This window comes from Ursus arctos, unplaced genomic scaffold (genome assembly GCF_023065955.2).
Source record: "Ursus arctos isolate Adak ecotype North America unplaced genomic scaffold, UrsArc2.0 scaffold_28, whole genome shotgun sequence".
Lineage (NCBI taxonomy): Eukaryota > Metazoa > Chordata > Mammalia > Carnivora > Ursidae > Ursus > Ursus arctos.
This window is the reverse complement of record NW_026622963.1, coordinates 335541-359578: the sequence shown is the minus strand read 5'-3', so window position 1 is coordinate 359578 and position 24038 is coordinate 335541. Positions and strand designations below refer to the sequence as shown.

General features: G+C 37.1%; 1 protein-coding gene across 7 annotated transcripts in view; it reads right to left on the bottom strand.

Annotated features, from left to right (window-relative positions):
• The window catches only part of USP3 (ubiquitin specific peptidase 3), a 98962-nt gene that overhangs the window by 63559 nt on the left and 11365 nt on the right, over positions 1–24038 (bottom strand). For 3 of the 7 annotated variants that reach the window (XM_026478258.4, XM_026478261.4, XM_026478257.4), the window contains exons 2-3: positions 6077–6137; positions 1940–2071 (exon numbers count right to left, since the gene is read on the bottom strand). In XM_026478258.4, the coding sequence (XP_026334043.1) occupies positions 1940–2071; positions 6077–6137 (193 nt within the window). Of the gene's footprint in view, positions 1–1939; positions 2072–4839; positions 4957–6076; positions 6138–7064; positions 17258–21268; positions 21395–24038 lie in introns of those variants that run through there. The other 4 variants (XM_057303704.1, XM_026478262.4, XM_048222478.2 and 1 more) reach the window with 4 other exon arrangements.

Genomic DNA, 24038 nt, shown 5'->3' with positions numbered 1-24038 from the left:
GTCCAAGAAGCCTCCGCCATGGTGTATATTCCCCAGGGTTCAAGATCTGCCATTTAATTACAATTCAGCCAGGAAGCCACATGTACTTCAGCATATTATACCAACATAAAACAAATCACATTCCAATTCTAGTTAATAAAGGTACTCCTTCGAAATGCAGAAAGTATATTCTTATAAATGAAGACACTGAAGTATGTAACCTATATTTTTAAAGAGAGTTATCTTACTCCATTAATTTTTTAAATTTCCTCAAAGAGTTACTGTTTCCTCATAATCTTACCCATTGCAAGAAAACCCACTGCAAACTTGTTATAGCACACAGAGATTTAACTGTATTTCCAAACTTCCCCATTTAGCATTTCATGTGCACTGCAAACTGAAAATCAAGAAGAATGAATGTTTTCAACATCTGGTACATACAGTTGACATGACTTACAACAATGATTGTGAAATTATACCTAAAGAATGATCTTAAATTCTGCTCTCTAAAAGTCAGTCTTAAAGAAACATATGGTTCTGTCAATTAGGTAGCTATGTCATTCTAGTATGGAAAGGGGGAAAAACTAATGAGAACATTTTAACAGCCTGGCTAATACTTACCTTTCATAGGAAGGAACATTTTACAAGAGCAAATGATAATAAACTGAGCACTAGCCCGTGTGTGAAAATCTTGGGAAGATTTTCATTTTTATTGAAATTGTTATCTACCTCTAGCTTCTCTCTCTTCCAGGTCTAGACATCTTCCCCTGAAACAGTAGTGGTCTGAATGACTAAACCTTAAGGTACTTCATTCAATAGCCACAAATTAATAACGTTAAAACTGTAAAAATTTTAAAGATAGAAAGCCACTGACTCTTTCTTCCTTTTGATGGACATTTTTCTACAATAATCAACTAAGAATGATGTAGAAAAGATTAGCACAAAACTCCAATGGAGTGTAAATCAAAAGTGATATTTATAGACTTTAAATCCCCATTCCTATCCTGTATTGCTTTCATGTGACATTTAAGGGCTGGATAGCCAAAAAAGATCTCCAAAGTGATCTTCCAAATGGCTTTTTTTCCTTCAATGTCAAAAACCTTTTGACCTGACAGTAAGTTGATTAAAGCAAGTAAAGAACTATTCATCATAATTTACTAGTCAAGGAAAAAAATTTCCTTCACACTGAAGTTAAAACTGCAAAAAACACTGACCTTCTGAGCATAGCAAATGAATATGAATTATTTAACATCACTGTAACCTAAATAACCTAGTTCTAAGTAGTCACAAAAATCGATACTTATTTCATTGTCATTTATATGAAACAGACATGCATATTATATTACAAAGAGAGAACAGAGCCTCCAATCTCCTTTTAAAGGATATAATACTTAAAAAAAAAAAAAAAAATAGCCTGAAAGGCTACACATGAAATTCTCAACATTTACCTACAGAGGAGAAGAGAATGGATCTGTGCTGGGAGAGGGGAGACCGTCAAAACAGTTTTTTAAACCAAGAAGTTACATTTTCAAGATTACATAACAAAATGTTAACTGGACAGTAAAAACATGATTTTTTTGTTTTGTTTTGAACACGACTGTTTATCTTATTATTCTTCAATTAAACACAAAACAAGAATAAGAAAAAGAATTATAAAGAACAACCACAAAGAAATACTTTTAATTGCCCTGAAGCTTATCAGGATGGACAAGGAACAGAGGGGGTGGGAAAGAGGAGGCCCAGAAGCTGAAGGGAACAATGCAGGGTAAAATCTAAATGAATGAGGACAGGCATTCTTGATGGCTCCAATCCCCTATGCATCCTAACAAAACTAAAAGGAGGTAATGGCAGCAGCAACTGGTTTAGAGATTGATGGGGGAGGGGAAAGAGTGAGGAAAATGAGAAAACACTTGCACACGCTGAGTAAGGAACATCATCTCCAGAAAATACTAATACTTACCAGTACGTACTGTAGCTACTGCAATCCATACACACTGTATGCTGAGGTTTATCTTGCTTTTCTGATTTCTTATGATTAGTTAAGGGTACTTGTGCATCTTCATAATGTTTTTTTGCATGGCCATTCACATACCTTATAAAACCCAAACAAAAATTATTTTAATCTAAATATTGCTTTGGAAGTTAAAATAGTAGATGATAATAAAATTAGATGACAATCAAATTAGAATGAGAAAGAATTCCTCCTTATAAGAGCATTCAGTCCTATAAGAGCATTCAATTTGTTAGTGATTAAGCTGAGCGCTTAAAATATGCTTTTTTGCAATCAAACATAACAGCCAACTTTTAATTACACACAAGATTAGGGCCAGGCAAAGAAAGGCTCATCTATGCAAATCAGTTTCAGTATCACGGATATTATCACTTATCAACTACTTTGCTGATGCTTTGGCTATAGGTTTTTTTCTCTTTTTTTAAGCTTTTCTCAGGCTGCTAACCAACTCAAGTTATTCTCAAAGGCAAGCTTTGTAAACCAAATCACTCAACCACTTCCCACAGGGCCACAGACTGTGTACTTGGACTGCTGCTTAATATAAAAGGTAAAAGTCAGATAGGGACACAGGATAATCTTCTCTTTCTCATCAATATGGCTTCAGATATTTTATCCAAATGCCCAAATAATTAGCTCCACTCATATGGAAACATGTTTGTTTAGAAACAATACAAGTACAAATCATCTTAAGCTTATATAATCTATTATTTCTTTAAAGGGACAAAGATAATCAAAGGTTGACTATATTCATAACAATTTTCTAACATTTTCCAACTCAGGTTTAATACATCAGTGTATTACAGAAAACAGAATGAAACTGAAATAATGCACGTGGCACACACCCAAATTCCTCTAAACCTCCACCTAAATACTGTACAATGTTGTGACTGGCCAGTACTGTGAAGACCCTTATAAGACAAAACTTCCCCGTTCCTAGGAAGTAATCAATTTATAGAAGGCACGACCTAATTGAAAACTCAGTCAAAACAAATATTGGTCAAATGAGGGGCGCCTGGGTGGCACAGCGGTTAAGCGTCTGCCTTCGGCTCAGGGCGTGATCCCAGCGTTATGGGATCGAGCCCCACATCAGGCTCCTCTGCTGGGAGCCTGCTTCTTCCTCTCCCACTCCCCCTGCTTGTGTTCCCTCTCTCGCTGGCTATCTCTTTCTCTGTCAAATAAATAAATAAAATCTTAAAAAAAAAAAAATTGGTCAAATGGTACCAAAATAAACATACTCAGACAGTTAAAGTAACATTTTGTCATGAGGCGCCTTAATTATACCAGGAGCAACACTCACCTTGGGGAAAGTAGAACATTTGGGATAAACAGGGAGGATAAACTTTAGGCCCAGCCTCTACCCTAGGAAAGCTGGAAGCATCAGAGGCACTACTAACCTCAAACTTAGATTTTGATCATGTTTTTTTTCCTTTTTATTATAGTGTATATGGGTCCTCTGTCTACAAAAGTAAACTAAAATCAATTTTAAAATAAAATAATGATTAAGAGTATAAGCTCAAAAATTAGACGGCCTGTGTTCAAAAGTAGCTTTGTCACATGCTGGCCACGTGAGCTTAGATGAGTTACTTAACCTCTCTGCACTTAACATTTTCTCATCTGTAAAATGGAGAGAATAGTACTTGTATTTCACGGGTTGTTAGGTGATTAAATTAAGAAATTCATGGCTCAGAATGCATAAACGAATGAATGGATGTTGGTAATTATTTTATTCATGTTTTCCTTTATATGTGTAACTACTATTTATTCAGAATTCGAACAATATAATTGTTTAGAAAGCAGTGATATTAAGCACATTCATAGTGTAGGTCAAGAAACACCCAAAGGTTAACTCCAAGGAATCGTACAGGTTCCATATCTAATCAGCTCAATTTACTATGCTCATATAATTTATACTGTGCCATGGGAAACAAAAGTACTATTTATAATGAGCACCTTCAAAATCAAAGAAAAAGCAATACTGAACGATGATAATAATAAGGCACCACTACTTTTAGGTCTTTGAAAACTGATCATCTGTGCATAGTACGTGTAGTTCATTTAGCCATCACACTGTAGTCTCTAAATGTACTAGATGTTTAAACGGTTACTGTAAGCGTCGCTGAAAAGCAAGTATATTACTGCTGACGTTAAGATTAGCAATGTTTTAGCTAATACTCAAATACATCACTCAGAAGTTAACAATTATGTATAAACCAGATAACATAAAAATAAATATTTCCCTTATCTAATTTTAGATTTTAACTACACAATTTGGTCTAAAAAGGAAAAGCATCAATATATACATCACAGATTTCTAACCACAATCAAAAAGATTTGAAAAATAAACGGGATGATGTCGTGAAGGTCAATAGAATATACAACTCAAATATGCTACTGATAAATTGAAGGAATATTCAATTTAAGACTTTCTGCACAAAACTGGCCTCGAATTACTGAAAAAACAGAATCTTTGGCAATCAACACCTAGGATCACATGATAAAAGAAAATTAACCAATCAGCTCTGTAAAAAGAAGATCCAAATGCAAGCTACTCTTATTATCTGTTTAATCTACTTCATCATATTTCTCTGAAACTATGTTAAATTTCTAAATTTAAGACTGCTTGCAATTGGAAACAGACTTCCTGCAGAGTCTAGAAATTTTTCAATTTATTTTTCCAAAACCTACTTAGAGAACTATTTGTTGCTTGCTATTAAGAACATTAACCTCTCCAATTTTTGGGTTTGTCAGGTCTTTTTGTTGGCATATGACCTTCAAGATTTAGGTCGTAGAGCACTATGAGACAACTGGAGAACAGAACTATATAAATTTTATTGCATTATAATTCTCACCTCTCAAAATCTAGGAGAGGAATCTGTCTCTTCAAGTGCAGAATTTAAGTGCTTCTACTTTTCTTCTTTTTTAAAAAAAATGTTATCTGTACAAAGTATTTTCAGGTTCCCCAAATCCTAGAGATTTCAAAACCACAACAGGCACAATTAAGATATGCAGTTAACATTTTCCAAAGGTACTTTTAAGTGTACATGGAAAAAAAAAAACTCAATTCCATGACTCAAAATGGGGAAAAATCAAAAGTTAACTGAACACAGATGCTCTCTTCATGCAATAAGGGTTTAAAAATAACAATGGGGAAATAGTCCTAATAAATACAATGTAGATTTCAGCCTGTGTGACAGTCATTCCCCATCCTCTTGCTGCTAAGCTATTAACTTCTAAGTAAATTCAAAGTGGATTTTCTATGTTAAAAAAGCAATAGAAATAAATGTGCTGTCAAGCTACAAGAATGCAAAGACTGAAATTTATTTGAGTTTGAGTTCGAAGAAAAAAGTTACTAAATAAAGTATTTAAGTAACATCATTTTGAAGTCAAGAAAGGGGAGGAAACACTCAGGCCTGAACAAAATTTGGAGGGTAGGAGGTGTTAAGTCCCTGGAAAGCAAAAATGTCTTAATGCAACAATGAAACATTTGGTACATTTTAGACAGCAATTAATAAAGAACTCCACAATGAGACCAATTTCAAGGGAATTCCTTTATCTATAAACATTTTGTTGTTTTGTTTTCAAAAGAATGCTGTGGTACCTGGAATGCGATTCAAAAATCAGTAAAGTTGGGGATAGTGTAGGTAATAGGTGAAACAAGATTGGCAATGTATTGATAACTGTTGAAGCTCAGTGAGGAAAATAATGGGGTTCAATTATATTATCTCTATACTTTTGTATATGCTTAAATTTACCCTATTAAAAGGTTTAACCAATAGCCATAAGGTAAACTTTTATTTAAAGAATTCAAAGTTCCCTCATTTCAGCATTTCAATCAAATATTACTAGATTATCTGATCATCAAATTAATTCTTCTGAGTACCAACATAAAGGTTTTTCCCCCTAGATTTCCCTCAGTTGTGAGCAGAGCAAACAGACTCTACTGAGAAAGGGAAGACTTACAGAGAATTACATACAAAGATTAAGCAATGGTGCTAATAAATCCAAGTCACTAAAACTTTGACATAAAGCTTAAAGGCAAATTGAAAAAAGCAAGTAGGGTAGTGAAGTAATAAGGATGTCACCTACCTTCCACAGTGGACACTTGAACAAGTCAAACAGACCCAGGGACTTTTGTTGGAGCGGCACACTAGTGAAAAGAAAAATACACAATATACCAATTGTATCATGTTACTTCCAAGTTTCTCCCCTAATCTGTAATATCATATCCTGTGATTAAGTTATAAATTCCATGGCTGCTTAGGTGTACTGAAATCACAGATCCTGCTTTGTGAGTGCATTTACACAGAAAGGCTGCCTAGTTAAAGTTATATTGAAAAGAACTGAAATGCACGTCCACAACGGCTGCTCATTTTAATTGTTGACTCAACTCGAATAGTTCAACCACAAGTTAAACATATATGCTTTTTTCCTCTATTATTTATTTCTTTTTTACCACAATCTCCAACAACCTAATGACAGTCTATTTTCTCTTAAAAACATTTTTTTAAGTCTAATTTTTTAATCACATGTCCTTGCCAGGCAGATTATATGCTACTATAAATGACAACTCTTTGAGTTTACTTAATGAGAGGCATAACCTAAAGATACAATTAGGAAGACTAAATCCAGTTCTTCCCAAATTAATGTCTTGGTTGCATAAAATATAATTCTAAATATGACAACTGCATTTAATTCTTGCTGAGGGTATAATCAAGACATTAATTATTTTAGTTTTAGTATTACAGGGATGAGGCAGGCAAGAAAAAAATGAAAACTTTTAAAATACTGATTATAATTTTGCTTGCGGTTTACTCATTCAACCTAAAAAAAAAAAAAAAAAAGCCCAATAAACGTTAACAATGATTTTCAAAAGGGAGGGGACATAAAAATCACCTGGACAGCTATTTCAAAATGCGTCTGTTCTACTCAGGCAGACATATCTACATTGGGGTCGGGACAGAGGATTTTGAGAAAAGTAGCTTCCCAGGTGACTACCTAATACAACCCCCTTGAGAACCACAAGTCCACATCCTAGGGGTATGAGAGGGGCACCACAGCACAACCGCACACTCACGAGGATAATAAATTCACGCCTGGTGCGTAGTATATGCTCAGTAAACACTTGTTGAAAGTTCCAATTTCCTCGTTGGAGACATCAAGCTCTTCCAAGTTCTGGTCCCTACTGTACTGCCCTTGCCTTATACATCACAACCGGCCTTTCTCCCTGTTCAGAAAAATTAACCAAAACTGGAAATAAAGTTCATCAAGAACTGTAAGCCCTTTCAATGTATAATGAAACATTAATAGGTCCTCCCAAAGGTATTTAGTTACAGTTTGACCTGCTGTTTACTTCTGAGTAGGATCCAAACTCTATGAAGTTACAGGTAAACTTAAAGATTTTTATTTGGTAGAGGTAGCATCTGTTCAGCACACTCCAAAGGTATTTACTACACAGTAGGACATGAACCAGTTTTACACTGAGTTTAGCAATTTATTTCAATGTTCTTTCTTTGATATCTGCATACACTCAATTCCTCAAATGCTCTTAGAATCAGCTTTCCCATCCTGCTGGTTTCCTCATTAATGAGTTAAATAAACCTCTGACATGCGTTCATTCTGTATTCGTATGGGAGGGAAGAGGTGGGCAAGGAAGAAGAGGAAAGCACAATGATACACTGCCCAAGGGATTCTGCTTGTCTGGCCAGCACCGGGCCCTACCTATTCTTGACTATGAAAGCTGCGTGGTAAAATTCCCTTCTGGTAAGCAAGGGTCCTACCTTTCCTTAGTGCATTCACACATTTACATTAACTGCCAGGGCCATCCTGAAGGCATTTGAGTTTTTTACTCAACTGGGTCCAATTTTATTATATGTGCATGTAAGCTACCTCACCAAAAGGCCAAGAATACCTGCCAAACTGCTAACAACAATTACTATAGGCAGGTACACGAAAAGACCATATTTGAGAGAATACTGTTGGCTTTTTATTTGTACACCCCCGTGGTATTTGATTTATATCAATATGTTTTTACAGAGGAGCATGAGGGAAGGGAGGGAAAAATAAAACAAGACAAAATCAGAGAGGGAGTCAAACCGTAAGAGACTCTTAATCATAGGAAACAAATGGAGGGTTGTGGATGATAGACATTAAGGAGGGCAGGTGATATAATAAGCACTGGGTATTATATGAGATTATGAAGCACTGACCTCTACCTCTAAGACCAATAATATATTATATGTTAATTAACTGAATTAATTGAGTTAAATTTAAAAAATTTTAAATATGTTTTTATAGTTAGAAAAGAAAAAGTATATTTTTTAAAGAAAAATAAATTAGAACACAGCTTACTTGAAATAGGTATTCATGATCTGAGATACAGTTTGGAGGACTGAAAAACTAAGAATATTATTGTTTTGTTCCTCCAGCAAATCTCTTTTCCTCTTAGCAAATACTAAGAAATATCATAACTCAATCTGGGAAAAAAAGCTGTTGAAGTTTAATATTAACCTGAAATAATTACATTACAATAGTAAGTTTAGGCCCAAGTTTTTAACTACCTAGAGTTTGTTTTCATTTTAATTATGAAAGATTTTTTCCTCCTCAAATGAGAAAAAGGAAATCTAGAGCAAAATCACTGTTACTTTGGTGTGTTTTCTACCAAGTGTTCCTATGTTCCCCCTTATAATTGGAAATATACACACAAGCACATACAATTTCATGACCTAATTTCTCGACTGTCAATATATTATTTTTTTTAAAGATTTTATTGATTTGAGAGAGAGAGAGAGCATGAATTGTGGGCAGAGAGACAGGGAGAAGCAGACTCCCCACCGAGCAGGGAGCCCAATACGGCCTGATGCAGGGATCAATCCCAGGATCCCAAGATCATGACCTGAGCCGAAGGCAGACACTTAACCGACTGAGCCACCCAGACATCCCTCCACTGTCAGTATATTAAATGCATTTCTGCATGTTATTGAATTTAGAACAGTGTACTCTATATCTATCTTATAATATCTCAATTACCTCAAAAAGTTTTATTAATTCTTTAATTTCTTAATTTCAAATTTTAAAATGGCACCCTGAGGCTGAGGGGAGAAAAAATTGGGGAAGAACTGCTTGACAGGTACAGGGTTTACTTTGGGATGACGAAAATGTCTTACAACTAGATAGAGGTCGTGGCTGTAAATGTACTAAATGCCACTGAATTGTCCGCTTTAAGATGGTTAATTTTATGCTATATAAATTGTACCTCAATAAAATAAGTAGTTAAATAAACAGGTACTTTAGACAGGGATGAGGAAAGAGAGCAAAAGGAAAAAAAGAACACTGACTTTTAAAAACTCTGCAAACAAATGACTGTGCCTTTTAGTAAATCTCAAGAGTTCCCTTTCTGAGTTAAGAAACCGGACTTCTTCTATCATGAATATTTATAATAAGAAAGTTAAAAATATGTGATAGGACAGTTAGTCTTGGCTATTTAAATGATAGTACTTTCTGAGGGCTTAATCCTTTAACACCAGAAAGACATCTGAAACCTAAAAAGCCACAGAGAATAGGGTATAATGAGGCATTCTGAAGCCATTTACTGGACTGCACTGCCGAATATTCACTGTTTATACATACCTTATCCAAATTAAGAACCTTTCATGTACCCAAAACGATTACAAAATAGGATGAAAAATATTGGCCTTAAATTAAACTAATTCTCAATTATTGTTAAGAATAGAACAGGACATAACATTAATAAAAGAACACTACAAATAATTTTTTTTAAATAAAGATTTTATTTATTTGACAGAGAGACACAGCGAGAGAGGGAACACAAGCAGGGGGAGTGGGAGAGGAAGAAGCAGGCTTCCTGCTGAGCAGGGAGCCTGATGCGGGGCTCGATCCCAGGACCCTGGGATCATGACCTGAGCCGAAGGCAGATGCTTAACAACTGAGCCACCCTGGCGCCCCCACTACAAATAATCTTAAAATTATTTATTTTATCACTTAAGGGGTACTGTCTTATAAAAGGTAGTCTCAACTTATACGCAGATGAGTTTCAAAAGTTTATCTGTAGGATGAACATATTTCACATGGAAACAGTATTAGAGGTTTCCAGGCTCTTCTATAAAACTCTACTTGCACCAAGAAACAACAATTGTTGGAGAGGATGTGGAGAAAGGGGATCCCTCCTACATTGTTGGTGGGAATGCAAGTTGGTACAGCCACTCTGGAAAACAGTGTGGAGGTCCCTTAAAAAGTTAAAAATTGAGCTACCCTATGATCCAGCCATTGCACTACTGGGTATTTACCCCAAAGATACAGACGTAGTGAAGAGAAGGGCCATATGCACCCCAATGTTCATAGCAGCAATGTCCACAATAGCTAAATTGTGGAAGGAGCCGAGATGCCCTTCAACAGATGACTGGATTAAGAAGTTGTGGTCCATATATACAATGGAATATTACTCAGCTATCAGAAAGAACGAGTTCTCAACATTTGCTACAACATGGACAGCACTGGAGGAGATAATGCTTAGTGAAATAAGTCAAGCAGAGAAAGACAACTATCATATGATTTCTCTCATCTATGGAACATAAGAACTAGGATGATCGGTAGGGGAAGAAAGGGATAAAGAAAGGGGGGGTAATCAGAAGGGGGAATGAAACATGAGAGACTATGGACTATGAGAAACAAACTGAGGACTTCAGAGGGGAGGGGGGTGGGGGAATGGGATAGACCGGTGATGGGTAGTAAGGAGGGCACGTATTGCATGGTGCACTGGGTGTTATACACAACTAATGAATCATCGAGCCTTACATCGGAAACCGGGGATGTACTGTATGGTGACTAACATAATATAATAAAAAAATCATTTAAAAAAAAAAAAAAAAAACTCTACTTGCACCATAATATAACTGAAATAATGTACAGTTGACCCGGAACAATGCAGGGGTTAGGAGTCCCAAACCCCGCAGAGTTAAAAATCCACATATAACTTCTGACTCCCCAAAAACTTAACTACCAATAGCCTGTTGTTGACCAGAAGCCTTACTGATAACATAAGCAGTCCATTAACACATATTTTGTATGTTATATGTATTATATACCATATTCTTATAATACAGTAAGCTAAAGATTAAGAAAATCCTACAGGAAGAGAAAATACATTTACAGTATTGCACTATCTTAACTGAAAAAATTCACAGATAAGTAGACCCACATAGTTCAAACCTGTGTTGATCAGCTGTGTATATACATTTAAAACAAAACCACAAGTAGTCAGTAAAAATGTTCTTAAGCTATCCAGTGAAACATAAAAATATTAAGCTGAAGGGGTTTTTATTTTTTAAATTGTAAATGTTAGAACTTGCCAGAAAGAGTTATGAGGATGGAAACTTAGAGAAGTTCAAAAAGATAAGTATAAGAACTTATTAGGGCTCTTTTTATTACACCTAATTACACTTCAAGGTGATGTCACAGCAAGAAAGTTGGACTGTGTATTTCTCACACTGTTACCTTTGGCCACAACAGGGTCATTGGATCTCATAATGGAGTTCTGCCTTTTACTCAGAATATGTTGTCCAAGTACTCTTCCAGCAATCTCTCCCATTGCTTGGATTCTTCCAACCACAAGCTCATGTCCCTTTTCTAAGCTCAGGCATGTCAGCCTAGAAGTTGGTACTAACTAGGCTCCTTCTCCTCTCCTCCTTAAGCTATGGCCTCAGAAATTTCCTCTGGCCCTGTTCTCACCTCAGCCACAAGCTCTGCAATTTGGCAACGGATCCTTTTTGGAGGAAGAGGAGAGTCTTGATCCTCTCCTGAACTAGAGCCATTTTCCAGAAGTAGAGACTATACCACATATGCTGGGCAGGGGAGAGGGGTGGAAGCGCACCAACCTCTAAATCATGCTCATGGCGTGTCTTCTTCCTCAAGTCCCTAAAGCTTTAGCTCTCCTGGAAACCAGGAAGTGAGAATTGAAAGAGGTCGAGGGAAGGCACCCAAATGATCTAGAGACCAAAGTAGTTCTACTCCTATTTTGTAAAAGGAACGGTAGTATGCTCCTTTATCAAGAGATAAAGAAAGGTCTCAAACAAGGAATTTGTGCTTAAAGAGGTCTATTTACACACAGATGTTTTCAGGTTACATTCAAAGACAAGGAGTTCGTAAGACAAAATAGCATCTACACTTTCCACATAACCACGGGTCTTCAATACCCTTAGTATTCATTACATAGAACCTAACAATATAGAGTACATTTGATATTTAAAGCCTATCAACAACTCTCTGGGAATTTTTTTTTAATTAATTTATTTTTGAGAGAGACAGAACGTGTGCAACAGGGGGAAGGGCAGAGGGAGAGGAAGAGGAAGAGAGAGAATCTCAAACAGACTCCGTGCTGAGCACGGAGTCCCACAGAGGAGTCTGATCTCATGACCCTGAGATCATGACCTGAGCCAAAACCAAGAGTCGGACGCTCAAGTGACTGAGCCACCCAGGCATCTCTCTTGGAGTTATACATTTTTTCCTTCATAAAACATCAGGCACCAATGCTTATGACACAACTTAGTGTCTCTACATACAAAACAGCTCAAGCACACAGCACCGACAGGCAAGCCACTTACAGTGCGTCCAGTATTCAATAGTTGCTTCAACTGGTAGCAAGGCTCTTTACCTTAAGAATTCAGAAAGGTGAGGATCTGATGACCATGATTCTAGTCCTGGCTCTACCATTACCAGCTATAGAACTGAGAACATCACTACTATTCTGGGTCTATTTCTTCATCGTAAAATGAACACTAGGCAATAAGTATAGCCCCTCTAATCACAAAATTTTTCAAAGAACATAAGGGAAAAAATAAGTGAAACGATAATGTCATCCTCCCCTATAGACAAAAGTCTTCCAACTCCACTCTCCACCTAACTTAAAGGCTTAACTAACACAAGGATTAATTGCTAATGTAGTATAATTTTCTAAACCAAGGGTTTTCAGCTTTTTTTTCCCACCTCCGACCACTTGAGAGGCAAACACACTCCCACCACACTGCCCATCAGTAACAGCAACTCACTGCAACTGCGGGGATGGGAAGTGTGTGGAATCGCTGTACAAAACTGTTACAGACAAACACGCTGCTATGACAGTAAAACTCAGAACACCACTCCCCCAACACACACAAAATTTTTAAAGTGCAACACTCTGAAAATAATACCAAGCCAAAAGAAAACATCCATAATATAGGTTTTTTAAAAAGCAAGCTCACTTTTATCTACTTAATATTCATCTAAGACATATTATGTGCCAGGCACTATGGCAACCACTTTATAAATATTACTTCATTTAATCCTCTACAGTCCAATAAGGAAAAATACTATTCTTTGGCCTGTTTTACAGATAAGAAAACTGAGGCAGAGACAAGTTATATAACTTGCTAAGTTAGTGACAGAACTAGAAATAAAACTCTTTTTGAAGGCATAGACTGCTGTAAAGCAATAAGTCCAGAAGGTTGTCATTTTTGTTTTAAAAAGATTTTATACTATGTGTTTCTGTGTGTATATTATATGCCTCCATATAAAATTTTTAAAGTCTGGAAGGATATATAGTAACTGTTAATGGTTATGTAAAAGGAATGGGATGAGGGATTGGAGCCACATGGACCTACTTTTCACTACAGTGAATTTTTTCAGAAAACATTACTTCTTTTATAATAAAAATTTTAAATGGCTTAAATGTAAAAATACTGGTATTATAAAGTTGTCTTAATGAAACAGACTTATTCTAAATTATTAACCATGAGTGCTAAGTTAAAACAAAATCCAAGATTATAACTCTATGGGTTTGTAAAAATAAAATCAGTGAAAACAAAATTTTTGCAGCTGCTATTCAAAACACACACACACACACACTCCACAAAAATATCAATAGCAAAAGTGTTATTCCTCTTAAAACTAGAGAACAGGGCAGGATTATCATAAAAATTCTGTGAGCATTACAGTAAATATAAGTAGAACTATATTCTAGGACTAACCCAACTAATCCTCCAACTTATATGTTTTTAGATATTTAAGAGCAAGGCATATAATCTTCTTTATACCATAAATATTATTTGAACCATATGCTCACAAGCCTAGTCCACACTAAAAGTTCTGAATCTGTCCTATCTTCAACTTGAAAGAGGAGGAAAGGGAAGGGCACAATGACCAGAACTCTGTTCCACATCATCTGGGTTGAACTAGGCAGAGACCTTAATCACCTGCCCTTGACTCTTGCCAAAAGAAATATTCCTTCTTTAACATAAAAACGTACCAAGTGACTAGGTTACCCTCATACAAATGTAACTGTTACTCTACAGACTCAAAATAAACATGTCAGAGGTCATGTGATATAATGAAGCAAGCATGGGCTTCAGGACCAACAGTTTTACATTTACCTTCTAGCTCGACACGTTCTTTTCTTCTATGACCTAAAGGAGCTGGTTCCAGAGGCAGCTTCCTCATCTGTGATACAGGACAAATACCACCTCTACCTCACATGACTGTGGTAAAGATTTCGTGAGACAAAAGATACGAAGTGCACAGCAAAGGGCCTAACAAACAGAAAGCACCAGTGACTGTTAGTTCCTTACCATTAAAAATATATTAAAAAGAATAAAATGGCTGGCAGGGGTTAATTCTGGTGGCTGCGATTATATGTAACAGTTAACGTATGTCCACATACACCATGACTACTAATTCTCAGAATTTTTTCTCTTAGTTTACACTCACTAAAAGGAACTGCAGCTGACAATTTCTTTTCACAGAAAAATTTCATATACATAAGTCACATTAAAGTCAGCAAAAATCTCTCAGAAACTCCTCCTATATCTGACCTAAAATTAAATTATATTCAAAACATCAAATGAATCAGATAAAATGCTCAATTTTAGGGGCGCCTGGGTGGCGCAGTTGTTAAGCGTCTGCCTTCGGCTCAGGGCGTGATCCCGGCGTTATGGGATCGAGCCCCACATCACGCTCCTCCGCTATGAGCCTGCTTCTTCCTCTCCCACTCCCCCTGCTGTATTCCCTCTCTCGCTGGCTGTCTCTATCTCTGTCGAATAAATAAATAAAATATTTTTTTAAAAATGCTCAATTTTAATAAGCTTATTTCAAAATCAATTTAACTACTACAACCACCTTAATGTCAGAATCATTAAACTTTATACATCTAATGTAAAATAAATATATTTAGAAAGCAAATGCATTTCAGATATACATTCTGAGAGATGTGCAAAGAGGTTTAAACAATTTAGTAAGATGCTACTCAGACAAAATATTTAAGTACAGAGGCAACTTAAGTGTCAAAATCTTACTGAAATATACTGAACTCAGAGGTATTCAGAACAGAGATTAAATCCTGGTTCACCAATCTAATCAAACAAAATATACCTTGGGTATTCCAATATCCAATACAATGTGTTAGGCCAAGTCATTTAAAAATATTTTTTAATTTACTGATCTTTACTGAAGTATAGTTGACATACAATATTACACTAGTTTTAAGGTATACCATAGTGGTTCGACAGCTCTATACGTTATGCTATGCTCACAAGTGTAGCTACCACCTGTCATCATACAACACTATTACAATACCGCCGTGTATTCCCTATGCTGTACCTTTCATTCCCATGACTTAAACATTCCATAACCAGAACTTGTACCTCCTACTCCTTTTCAGCCATTTTGCCTGTCTCTCCACCCCTACCCTCTGGCAACCACCGGTCTATTTTCTGTTTATAGGCCTGTTTCTGCTTTGTTTTTTTAGTTTTTTAGATTCCGTATGAGTGAAATCATATGGTATTTGTCTTTCTCTGACTTATTTCACTTAGCATTATACCCTCTATCTAGGTCCATCATATTGTCGCAAATGCCAAGATCTCATTCTTTTTTATGGCTGAGTAATATTCCATTACACACACACACACACACACACACACACACACACACACACACACATCTCCCACATATTTTTTTTAAGATTTTATTTCTTTATTTGAGAAAGAGAGAAGAGAGAGAACGAGCGGTGGAAAGGGGCAGAGAGATAGAAAGAGAAGCAGACTCCCTGCTGAGCAGGAAGCCCGATGTGGGGCTCAATCCCAGGACCCTGAGGTCATGACCTGAGCCAAAGACAGATGCTTTAACCGACTGAGCCACCCAGGCACCCCTTTCCCACATCTTCTTTATCCATTCTTCTATCAATCAACACTTGAGTTCCTTCCTCATCTTGGCTATTATAAATAACACTGCAATAAACACAGGGATGTACATACATATCTTTTTTGAATTAGAGTTTTCATTTTCTTAGGGTAAACAAAAATATTTTTAAATTTCTCATTCTTGTTTTAGCAAAGAAGAAAATAGGAATGATTTCAAATCACACCAGATTAAATATATGGTGATCAGCTTATTTTCATGTCCACCTTACTACCAGATTCTCTTTAAGAAGCAATGTCCTTGGCTCTTAGAGGCTAATTTTCAGACTGTGCTCTAGCCTACTTTTCCAGCCTTTTCCATGTCAGGACATGCATGAAAAATGATAACATCTGTATGGCACATGCACATAAGTTCAAAAGGCTTCTCAGGACTGTAAGTGATCCCCTTGGAGGCTACAGCCACCCTTAGGCTGCGATAATCATTATCTCAACATACGTATAATTCATTCATGGTCCCTCTGATGGGAAGCTGTGCTAGCCAATCTTTTATATGTAAGAGGAGGTCTCCCTTCTGCTGCAATGCCCACTTATTGGAACAACAGACTAGACGTTCCCAACCACCTGAGAGAGCCAGCAGTATTATCTGGGAATCCAAGTTGCCACTCCTCTGAAGATCTCAAGTTTATAATATTGACTAATGCCCTAAGACCTATCAGAGAAAACAGATGCCCATATCCCCATTTCTACCCTACGAATAACCACCATCTTGTCCTACTGCAATTCTGTGACCCCAGGCAACAGCCAGTCAGCAGCACAACATGAAGGAACCTAATATAAATTAAATAAAAAGTAAGACAGAAGTCCCAGAAAACAGTTCAGTCTGAGTACTCAGGTGGTAAAACAGCACTGATTAGTATGTACAAGGAGCAATCAACTGCTTAAAATGAGAATGGACAGAGAACAGATCTGATGTAGCTGCTATGTACTGACTAAAAATGCTTTCAAGGGGGCGCCTGGGTGGCACAGCGGTTAAGGGTCTGCCTTCGGCTCAGGGCGTGATCCCGGCGTTATGGGATCGAGCCCCACATCAGGCTCCTCTGCTATGAGCCTGCTTCTTCCTCTCCCACTCCCCCTGCTTGTGTTCCCTCTCTCGCTGGCTGTCTCTATCTCTGTCGAATAAATAAATAAAATCTTTAAAAAAAAAAAAAATGCTTTCAAGGCCACTTCCAGATCTCTGATTTCAAGGTTTCCCAGACAGAAAAATAATTACAATAAAGCATTTCCCTTCAACTGCCTTAAATACATTTGTAAGACCACAGCAGATGGGAAGACAGGAGCAGACAGACAAATAGGTTGAAGTATATTATAAAATCACTTACACATTACAGCTCACACAACTAGAAAGTTGTGACTTTGAATCTTCCCTGTAGATACTCTTAATACAAAAATACATTTGTACCAGGCTATTAGTTGCAGCATTATTTGTAACTGTAAAATACTGGAAACAACCTAAATATAGGAGTCAAAACATAGGAGAATGGTTGAAGTCTCACTGTGACACATCCACAAATGGAGTACTATGAAGCTGTTAAAAATAATAGTAAGGAAAATTTCCACAAACATAGAGTGATATACAGGATACACTGATAAATGAAAGAAGCAAAGTCCAAAAGTGTATACTTAGTTTGCTACCTTTTGCGAGAGAAAGATAAGAAAATACTCATTTTTCTGTTTTTTTTTTTTTTTTTTTTTTTTTTTTTTTTTTTACAAAAAACAAACCTAGAAAGAATAAATCAGAATAATTGTCTGTAAGAATGGATGGCAATGAGTGAAAGGATTGGGTAGTAACACTTTTCAGTATAGTGTTACCTTCTGGAACTATGCTAATGTTTTACACACTCAAAAAAGAAAGTGAAAATCAGCAAGGAAGAGGTGAAAAAAATCTAAAGTGGAAATCAAACACAAATGAATCCAACTATACGTCAAATAAATAATGTAAGTGTATTAAAAGATGGAGAGAAAGTAACCCAAATGACTTTTGAACATAATACTTTATATATTGTCAGTACATAGACAAAAAGAACCATAAACAAATATTGAACTCTAGTTAAAAGGGGTTTCCTTTACAATGATATGGGTTAGCAGTTCTGGAATTACTTTCTCTATGGCACAGAGCAAAGAGTACATATGCTGAGGATAATGGGAACCAGATTTTCAATGTTGGAGGAGAGCATTACAAATATGAAAAGGGGCAAGACCAGACCTGTGGTGCTGAATTGGAATTACAAGTATTAATGTGAACACACACACACACACACAAATAGATATGGGCATGTATATTTATTTATATTTCTTAGCTCTTATCTGCTGAGAGATCTTAATTTACAAGCCTTATTCCCCACTAAATAGAATAAGGGATACTTGGAAAAATGGCTGATTCCAAGGCTGGGGTAGTCTGAGTACAAGATAAGCCTGGAGTGTCTTGTGTCCAAAAGAAAGGGCTCAAAGAACAATAGGGACGTGTCAAAATTACAACTTAGGCTGCTCCCACTAGTCAAATCTGTGATAATTTGGGCCTCAAAATAATAATGATATCACAGAATAAAATAAAAATCTATGAGTCCATACTAATACAATAAATTAATAAATAAATAAGTGGGAGAGAAAGGAAAGCTCTTCCTTACAGGATACCAATATATTTAGGAAAAATATAAGTTAAAAATTCAACACCTTAAAAAAAATTCAACACCTTGCAACCACCCTAGTAATAAGTGATTCAGTCAAAAATCATCAAGTTATTGGGTGAAAGTATGGTGAGGAACAGGATATATACATAAAATCTCAAAGTACCTCCCACAAGATACTTATTTATAGCAAAGGGAAAAATAGTAACTTTACAGTGGAATAACCTTGAAAATATTACCTTAATAATTGAAGTTAACATCACCAAAAATGAGACAAACCAACATCATATACCTCTTGATAAGATACCCTGAGAACACACAACATTACTTTTGTAATATTCTTACCAAAAAAAATGCACGACCCAAATCAAATCGTGAGGGAACATCAGAAAAACTCAAGATGAAGTACATTTTATAAAATAATTGGCCTGTATTCTTTAAATATATCACAATCTCAGGGGCATCTGGGTGGCTCAGTCGGTTGAGGGTGAGACTCTTGATTTCACCTCAGGCTGCAATCTCAGAGTCCTGGAATGGAGCCGGGGAAGGGCTCAGTGGGGAGTCTGCTTCCCTCCCCTCCCCTCTGCCCCTCCCCCAGCTCATGTACATTCCTGTTCTCTCTTTCTCTCAAATAAATTCTAAAAAAATTTAAAAAATAAATTTAAAAATACCATGATCTTAAAGATAAAAGCCAAGGAACTGTTCCAGATTACAGAAGACTAAACCATTATGACAACAAAATGAAATGCATGATATCCTGGATTAGATCTGGGGGAGGCAGGTAGGTGTGACACAAAGGGAAACTGCTGTAAAGGACATATATAAAGGACATTATTGGGACAACTGGAGAAATCTGAATATGGAATGTGCATTAGATAATACTACTCAATCAGTATTAAATGTCTGATTTTGACCAATATCCTATGCTTATTGAAAAGAAACTCTTTGTTCTTAGGGAAAAAACCAGTATTTATGGACAAAGGAATATTTTATCTGCAAATTACTCAGGAAAAATATATATAAACTGAGGGTGCATACATAAATAACACAAATGGGGCAAAATGTTAACAACTGGTGAATCTAGGTAACAAATCAACTATAGAGAACAAACTGATGGTGACCAGAGGGGAGGTTCGTGGGGGGATGGGTTAAATAAGTGAAGGGGATTAAGGAGTGCACTTGTGATGAGCACCAGTTGTTGCATGAAAGCGCTGAATCACTGAATTCTACACCTGAAACTGATACTACACTAAATGTTAACTAACTGGAATTTAAACAAAAACTTGGGGGAAAAAAGAGTAGATGGGAATTCTTTGTACTGTTCTTAGCAATGCTTCTTCAAGTATGGAATTATACCAAAATAAAATTTTTTTGAGATTAAAAAAATTTTATTCTTTATTTCCAATTAAGAACATTTATTTTTTACCAAAACACAAGGGAAATGGTTAAATTATCAATGCGTAGAGCCAAAGAGTTTTATGAACCCAGCATTAACTCCACTAAACTGATGGATAATGAACTAATCCAGTAAAAATATTACAACATATTCATTATAGTAGTCCAAATGACCTTACACCTGCATTTCTTTTACATATCTAAAGTCTGGCTTGTGATTTGGCTTCCTAAACAGAGTCAAACCCTCTGGTTTACCTACTCTTTCTGCTGACTCTAATAATAGCAACAATATTTTGCTCTATCTGTAAGAGAAGGTAAATCTGAGTACGATCTTTTACTCAAATAGAGTAATGCAAAATTTCAGTTTTAATGATTTAACTATCTGAATGTAACTAATAAGATCCATTTTTGATAGGACAATGCATCTTGCCCTAAAACTGATTTAAAATATTTCATTTAAAAATAGACACTAAAGGGCGCCAGGGTGGCTCAGTCGGTTTGGCACTGACTCTTGATTTTGGCTCCAGCAGTGATCTCGAAGTAGTGGGATCCAGCCCCGGGGTCAAGCTTGGGGCTGGGTGTGGAACCTGCTAGGATTCTCTCTCTCCCTCTCTCTCTGCCCCTCCTCCATTCACACACACCCTCCTCTGCACACTCTCTCTCTCTCAAAGAAAAAAAACAGACATCAAATAAAACATGGCAAACCAACTTCTCTCTTATCTCCTCTCCCTCTTAATGTCCACAAAAATGACAATAAAGGACTTAAACAGATACACCCAAGGATAAAGAGAACATGTGAGGCAATCAAAGCACACAAAAGATTTCCACATGTTTTTGGAAGTCAGGAAGAAGTTAGAAGAGCAGTAATAATCTTGGTAGTGCAAAGGAAGCTACCACCTGACTGCCAGCAGAGAAGAATGCACGTGGGAGGTGGCCCTGGGCTCAGGGACACTGGGCACAGCAGACAGCAAGGGTAAGGACGGGATTGAAAACAATGGATCTGGGGCGCCTGAGTGGCTCACCTGGTTAAGCCGTCTGCCTTCAGCTCAGGTCATGATCTCGGGGTCCTGGGATCGAGCCCCGCATTGGGCTCCCTGCTCAGGGGGAGCCTGCTTTCTCCCTCTCCCTCTGCCTGCCGCTCCCCCTGCTCGTGTTCTGTCAAATAAATAAATAAAATCTTAAAAAAAAAGAAAGAAAGAAAGAAAGAAAGAAAGAAAGAAAGAAAGAAAGAAAGAAAACAATGGATCTAAGGGCTGTAAGGAACAACTGAATCATGGAACTTCCTACACCCTGATGTCAGAACATCAGTGACCAGGTGTACAGCCCCTAGAGTGAAGACTGAAAAACTGAACGGAACTATAAAAGTTCTCATACAGACATCTTCTTTGTTACCTCCAATGAAGAAGATGGCTTGTTCCCCCATCTCACAGTGAAGCCCACTGACAGAGCTTTTTAGAGCCTCACTCTTATACGAAGACAGACAGACAAAGATAAAACAAATCCTTGAAAAGACCTCTAGTCTGAGACAATTATTTTATTTTAAGGTTTTATTTATTTATTTGAGAGACAGAGAGAGAGAGCACAAGTGGGGTGAGGGGTAGAGGGAGAAGAAGACTCCCCCTCAGCACTGAGCCTGACTACACAGGACTCAGTCCTGGAACTCCAGGATCATGAGCTGAGCAGAAGGCAGACACTTACCTGACTGAGCCACCCAGGCGCCCAGAGAGAATCATTTTAAAAAGAAAAAGAGGAAGGGGCACCTGGCTGCCTCAGTTGGTAGAACATGCGACTCCTGATCTCAGGGTAATTGAGTCCGACCCCACGTTAGGTGTAGAGAGGAGAGGGGAGGGGAGGGGGGGAGGGGAGGGGAGGGGGGGAGGGGAGGGGGGAGGGGAGGGAGGGGGACGGGGAGGGGAGGAAAAAAGAAAGAAAGAAAAGAAAAAAGAAAAGAAAAGGAAAGAAAAGAAAAGAAAAAGAGGAATCCAGAGGAAACAAAAACAACGCAGGGAGCACAGAAAAACTTTAAAACAAACAAATTCTAAAACCCCGGAGTAAGGGGAAAAGATACTGCAAAACAATAGCAACAGGATGTATGAGGAAGCAATGATCAGAAAAATGAGAAAAAGCTCTTGAAAATTAAAAATAGGATTAAATATCAAAATTCAATGGAAGGCAGGGGGAGAAAAAAATCAAGGAAATAACTCAGGAACTAGAACCAAAGGGCAAAGAAATAAAAAGATAAGAAAATTGCAGGTTCTATCTAGGACACCCAACATTCAATTAACAGGAGTTCCAAAAAGAACAAATTAAGAGATGTAAGTATGGGAAGATAAGTGTGCTATCAAACAGAGAGCCTGAAAGGCCCCTTGAGTACCCATCACAAGAGAAGAAAAACTACCCATGCCACACATCACTTTGAGATTTCAAAACACTAAGAAGAAGAATATCCTCAAAGCTTCCAGAGAGAAGAAAGGATACACAGTATATGAAGGCGCAGTAATCAGAGCGGCATTGGGGTCTCAACAGCAACACTGGACGCCTAAAAACAAAGGAACAACACTTTCATATTTCTAGGAGAAAATTAATTTCTGATATTCTATAGCCAGTCAAGCAATCAAGTACGAAATTAGAATAAAAGTGTCAGACTTGCCTGGGGTCAAAAATCTGCCTCCTATGAGAAAGGAACTAGATGATGTACTCCAACAAAACAGCCTAATAAACCCAGGAAGAGAAAAACATGGGACCCAGGAAATGGGAGATCTAATACAAGAGAAGAGCAAGGGAATCATAGAGTAAAAACTATCCAATAGGCCTAGAGAACAACTAGTTCAAATGGAAGGAGGAGGACTCTGGAAAGGAGGTATTCAGGGGGAAAAAATAGTACTAAGAGATTATCTATCAGCTTAAGTGTTTGAAAAATAATATTCAGAGACATATGACAGATTTATAAGTATATTGGGAAGCAAATATATACAAGGTAAACTTTTTTAAAAGGGCATTTATTGGGGCACCTGACTGGCTCAGTCAGTAAAGCACACAACTCTGGATCTCTGGGTTGAGTTTGAGCCCCACGCTGGATGCAGAGATTACTCAAAAATAAAATCTTAAAAAAAAACTTTTTAAAAAGGCAATTATTAACTCAAGGAAAAATAAAATTCAAGAAAAAGTCATCTCCATGTTAACCAAAACTCGTAATCTAATTATACTGAAAAAATGGAAAGAGGGGCAGAAGGGAGGATGGACGGTACAAACACATTAATGTCCTCATTTACCACAGCAAGATGTCAAGAGATAAAGCCTAAAAGCAATAAATTAAGAAATAACAGTGTATTACTTAGAAGTATACAGGTATTGGGGTGCCTGAGTGGCTCAGTCAGTTAAGTGTCTGCCTTTGGCTCAGGTCCTGATCTCGGGGTGCTGGGATGGAGCCCCGAATTGGGAAATCTGCCATTCCCTCTCCCCTCCCACTCATGCTCTCTCTCTTGCTCGGTCTCGCTTTCTCTCAAATCGATAAATAAAATCTTTTTTTTTAGGGGCGCCTGGGTAGCGCAGTCGTTAAGCGTCTGCCTTGGGCTCAGGGCGTGATCCCGGCGTTCTGGGATCGAGCCCCACATCAGGCTCCTCTGCTGGAAGCCTGCTTCTTCCTCTCCCACTCCCCTGCTGTGTTCCCTCTCTCGCTGGCTGTCTCTCTGTCACATAAATAAATAAAATCTTTAAAAAAAAAAAAAATCTTTTTTTAAAAAAAGTATACAGGTATTTACCTGCATGAGAAAGAAAACTAAATAGACCTTA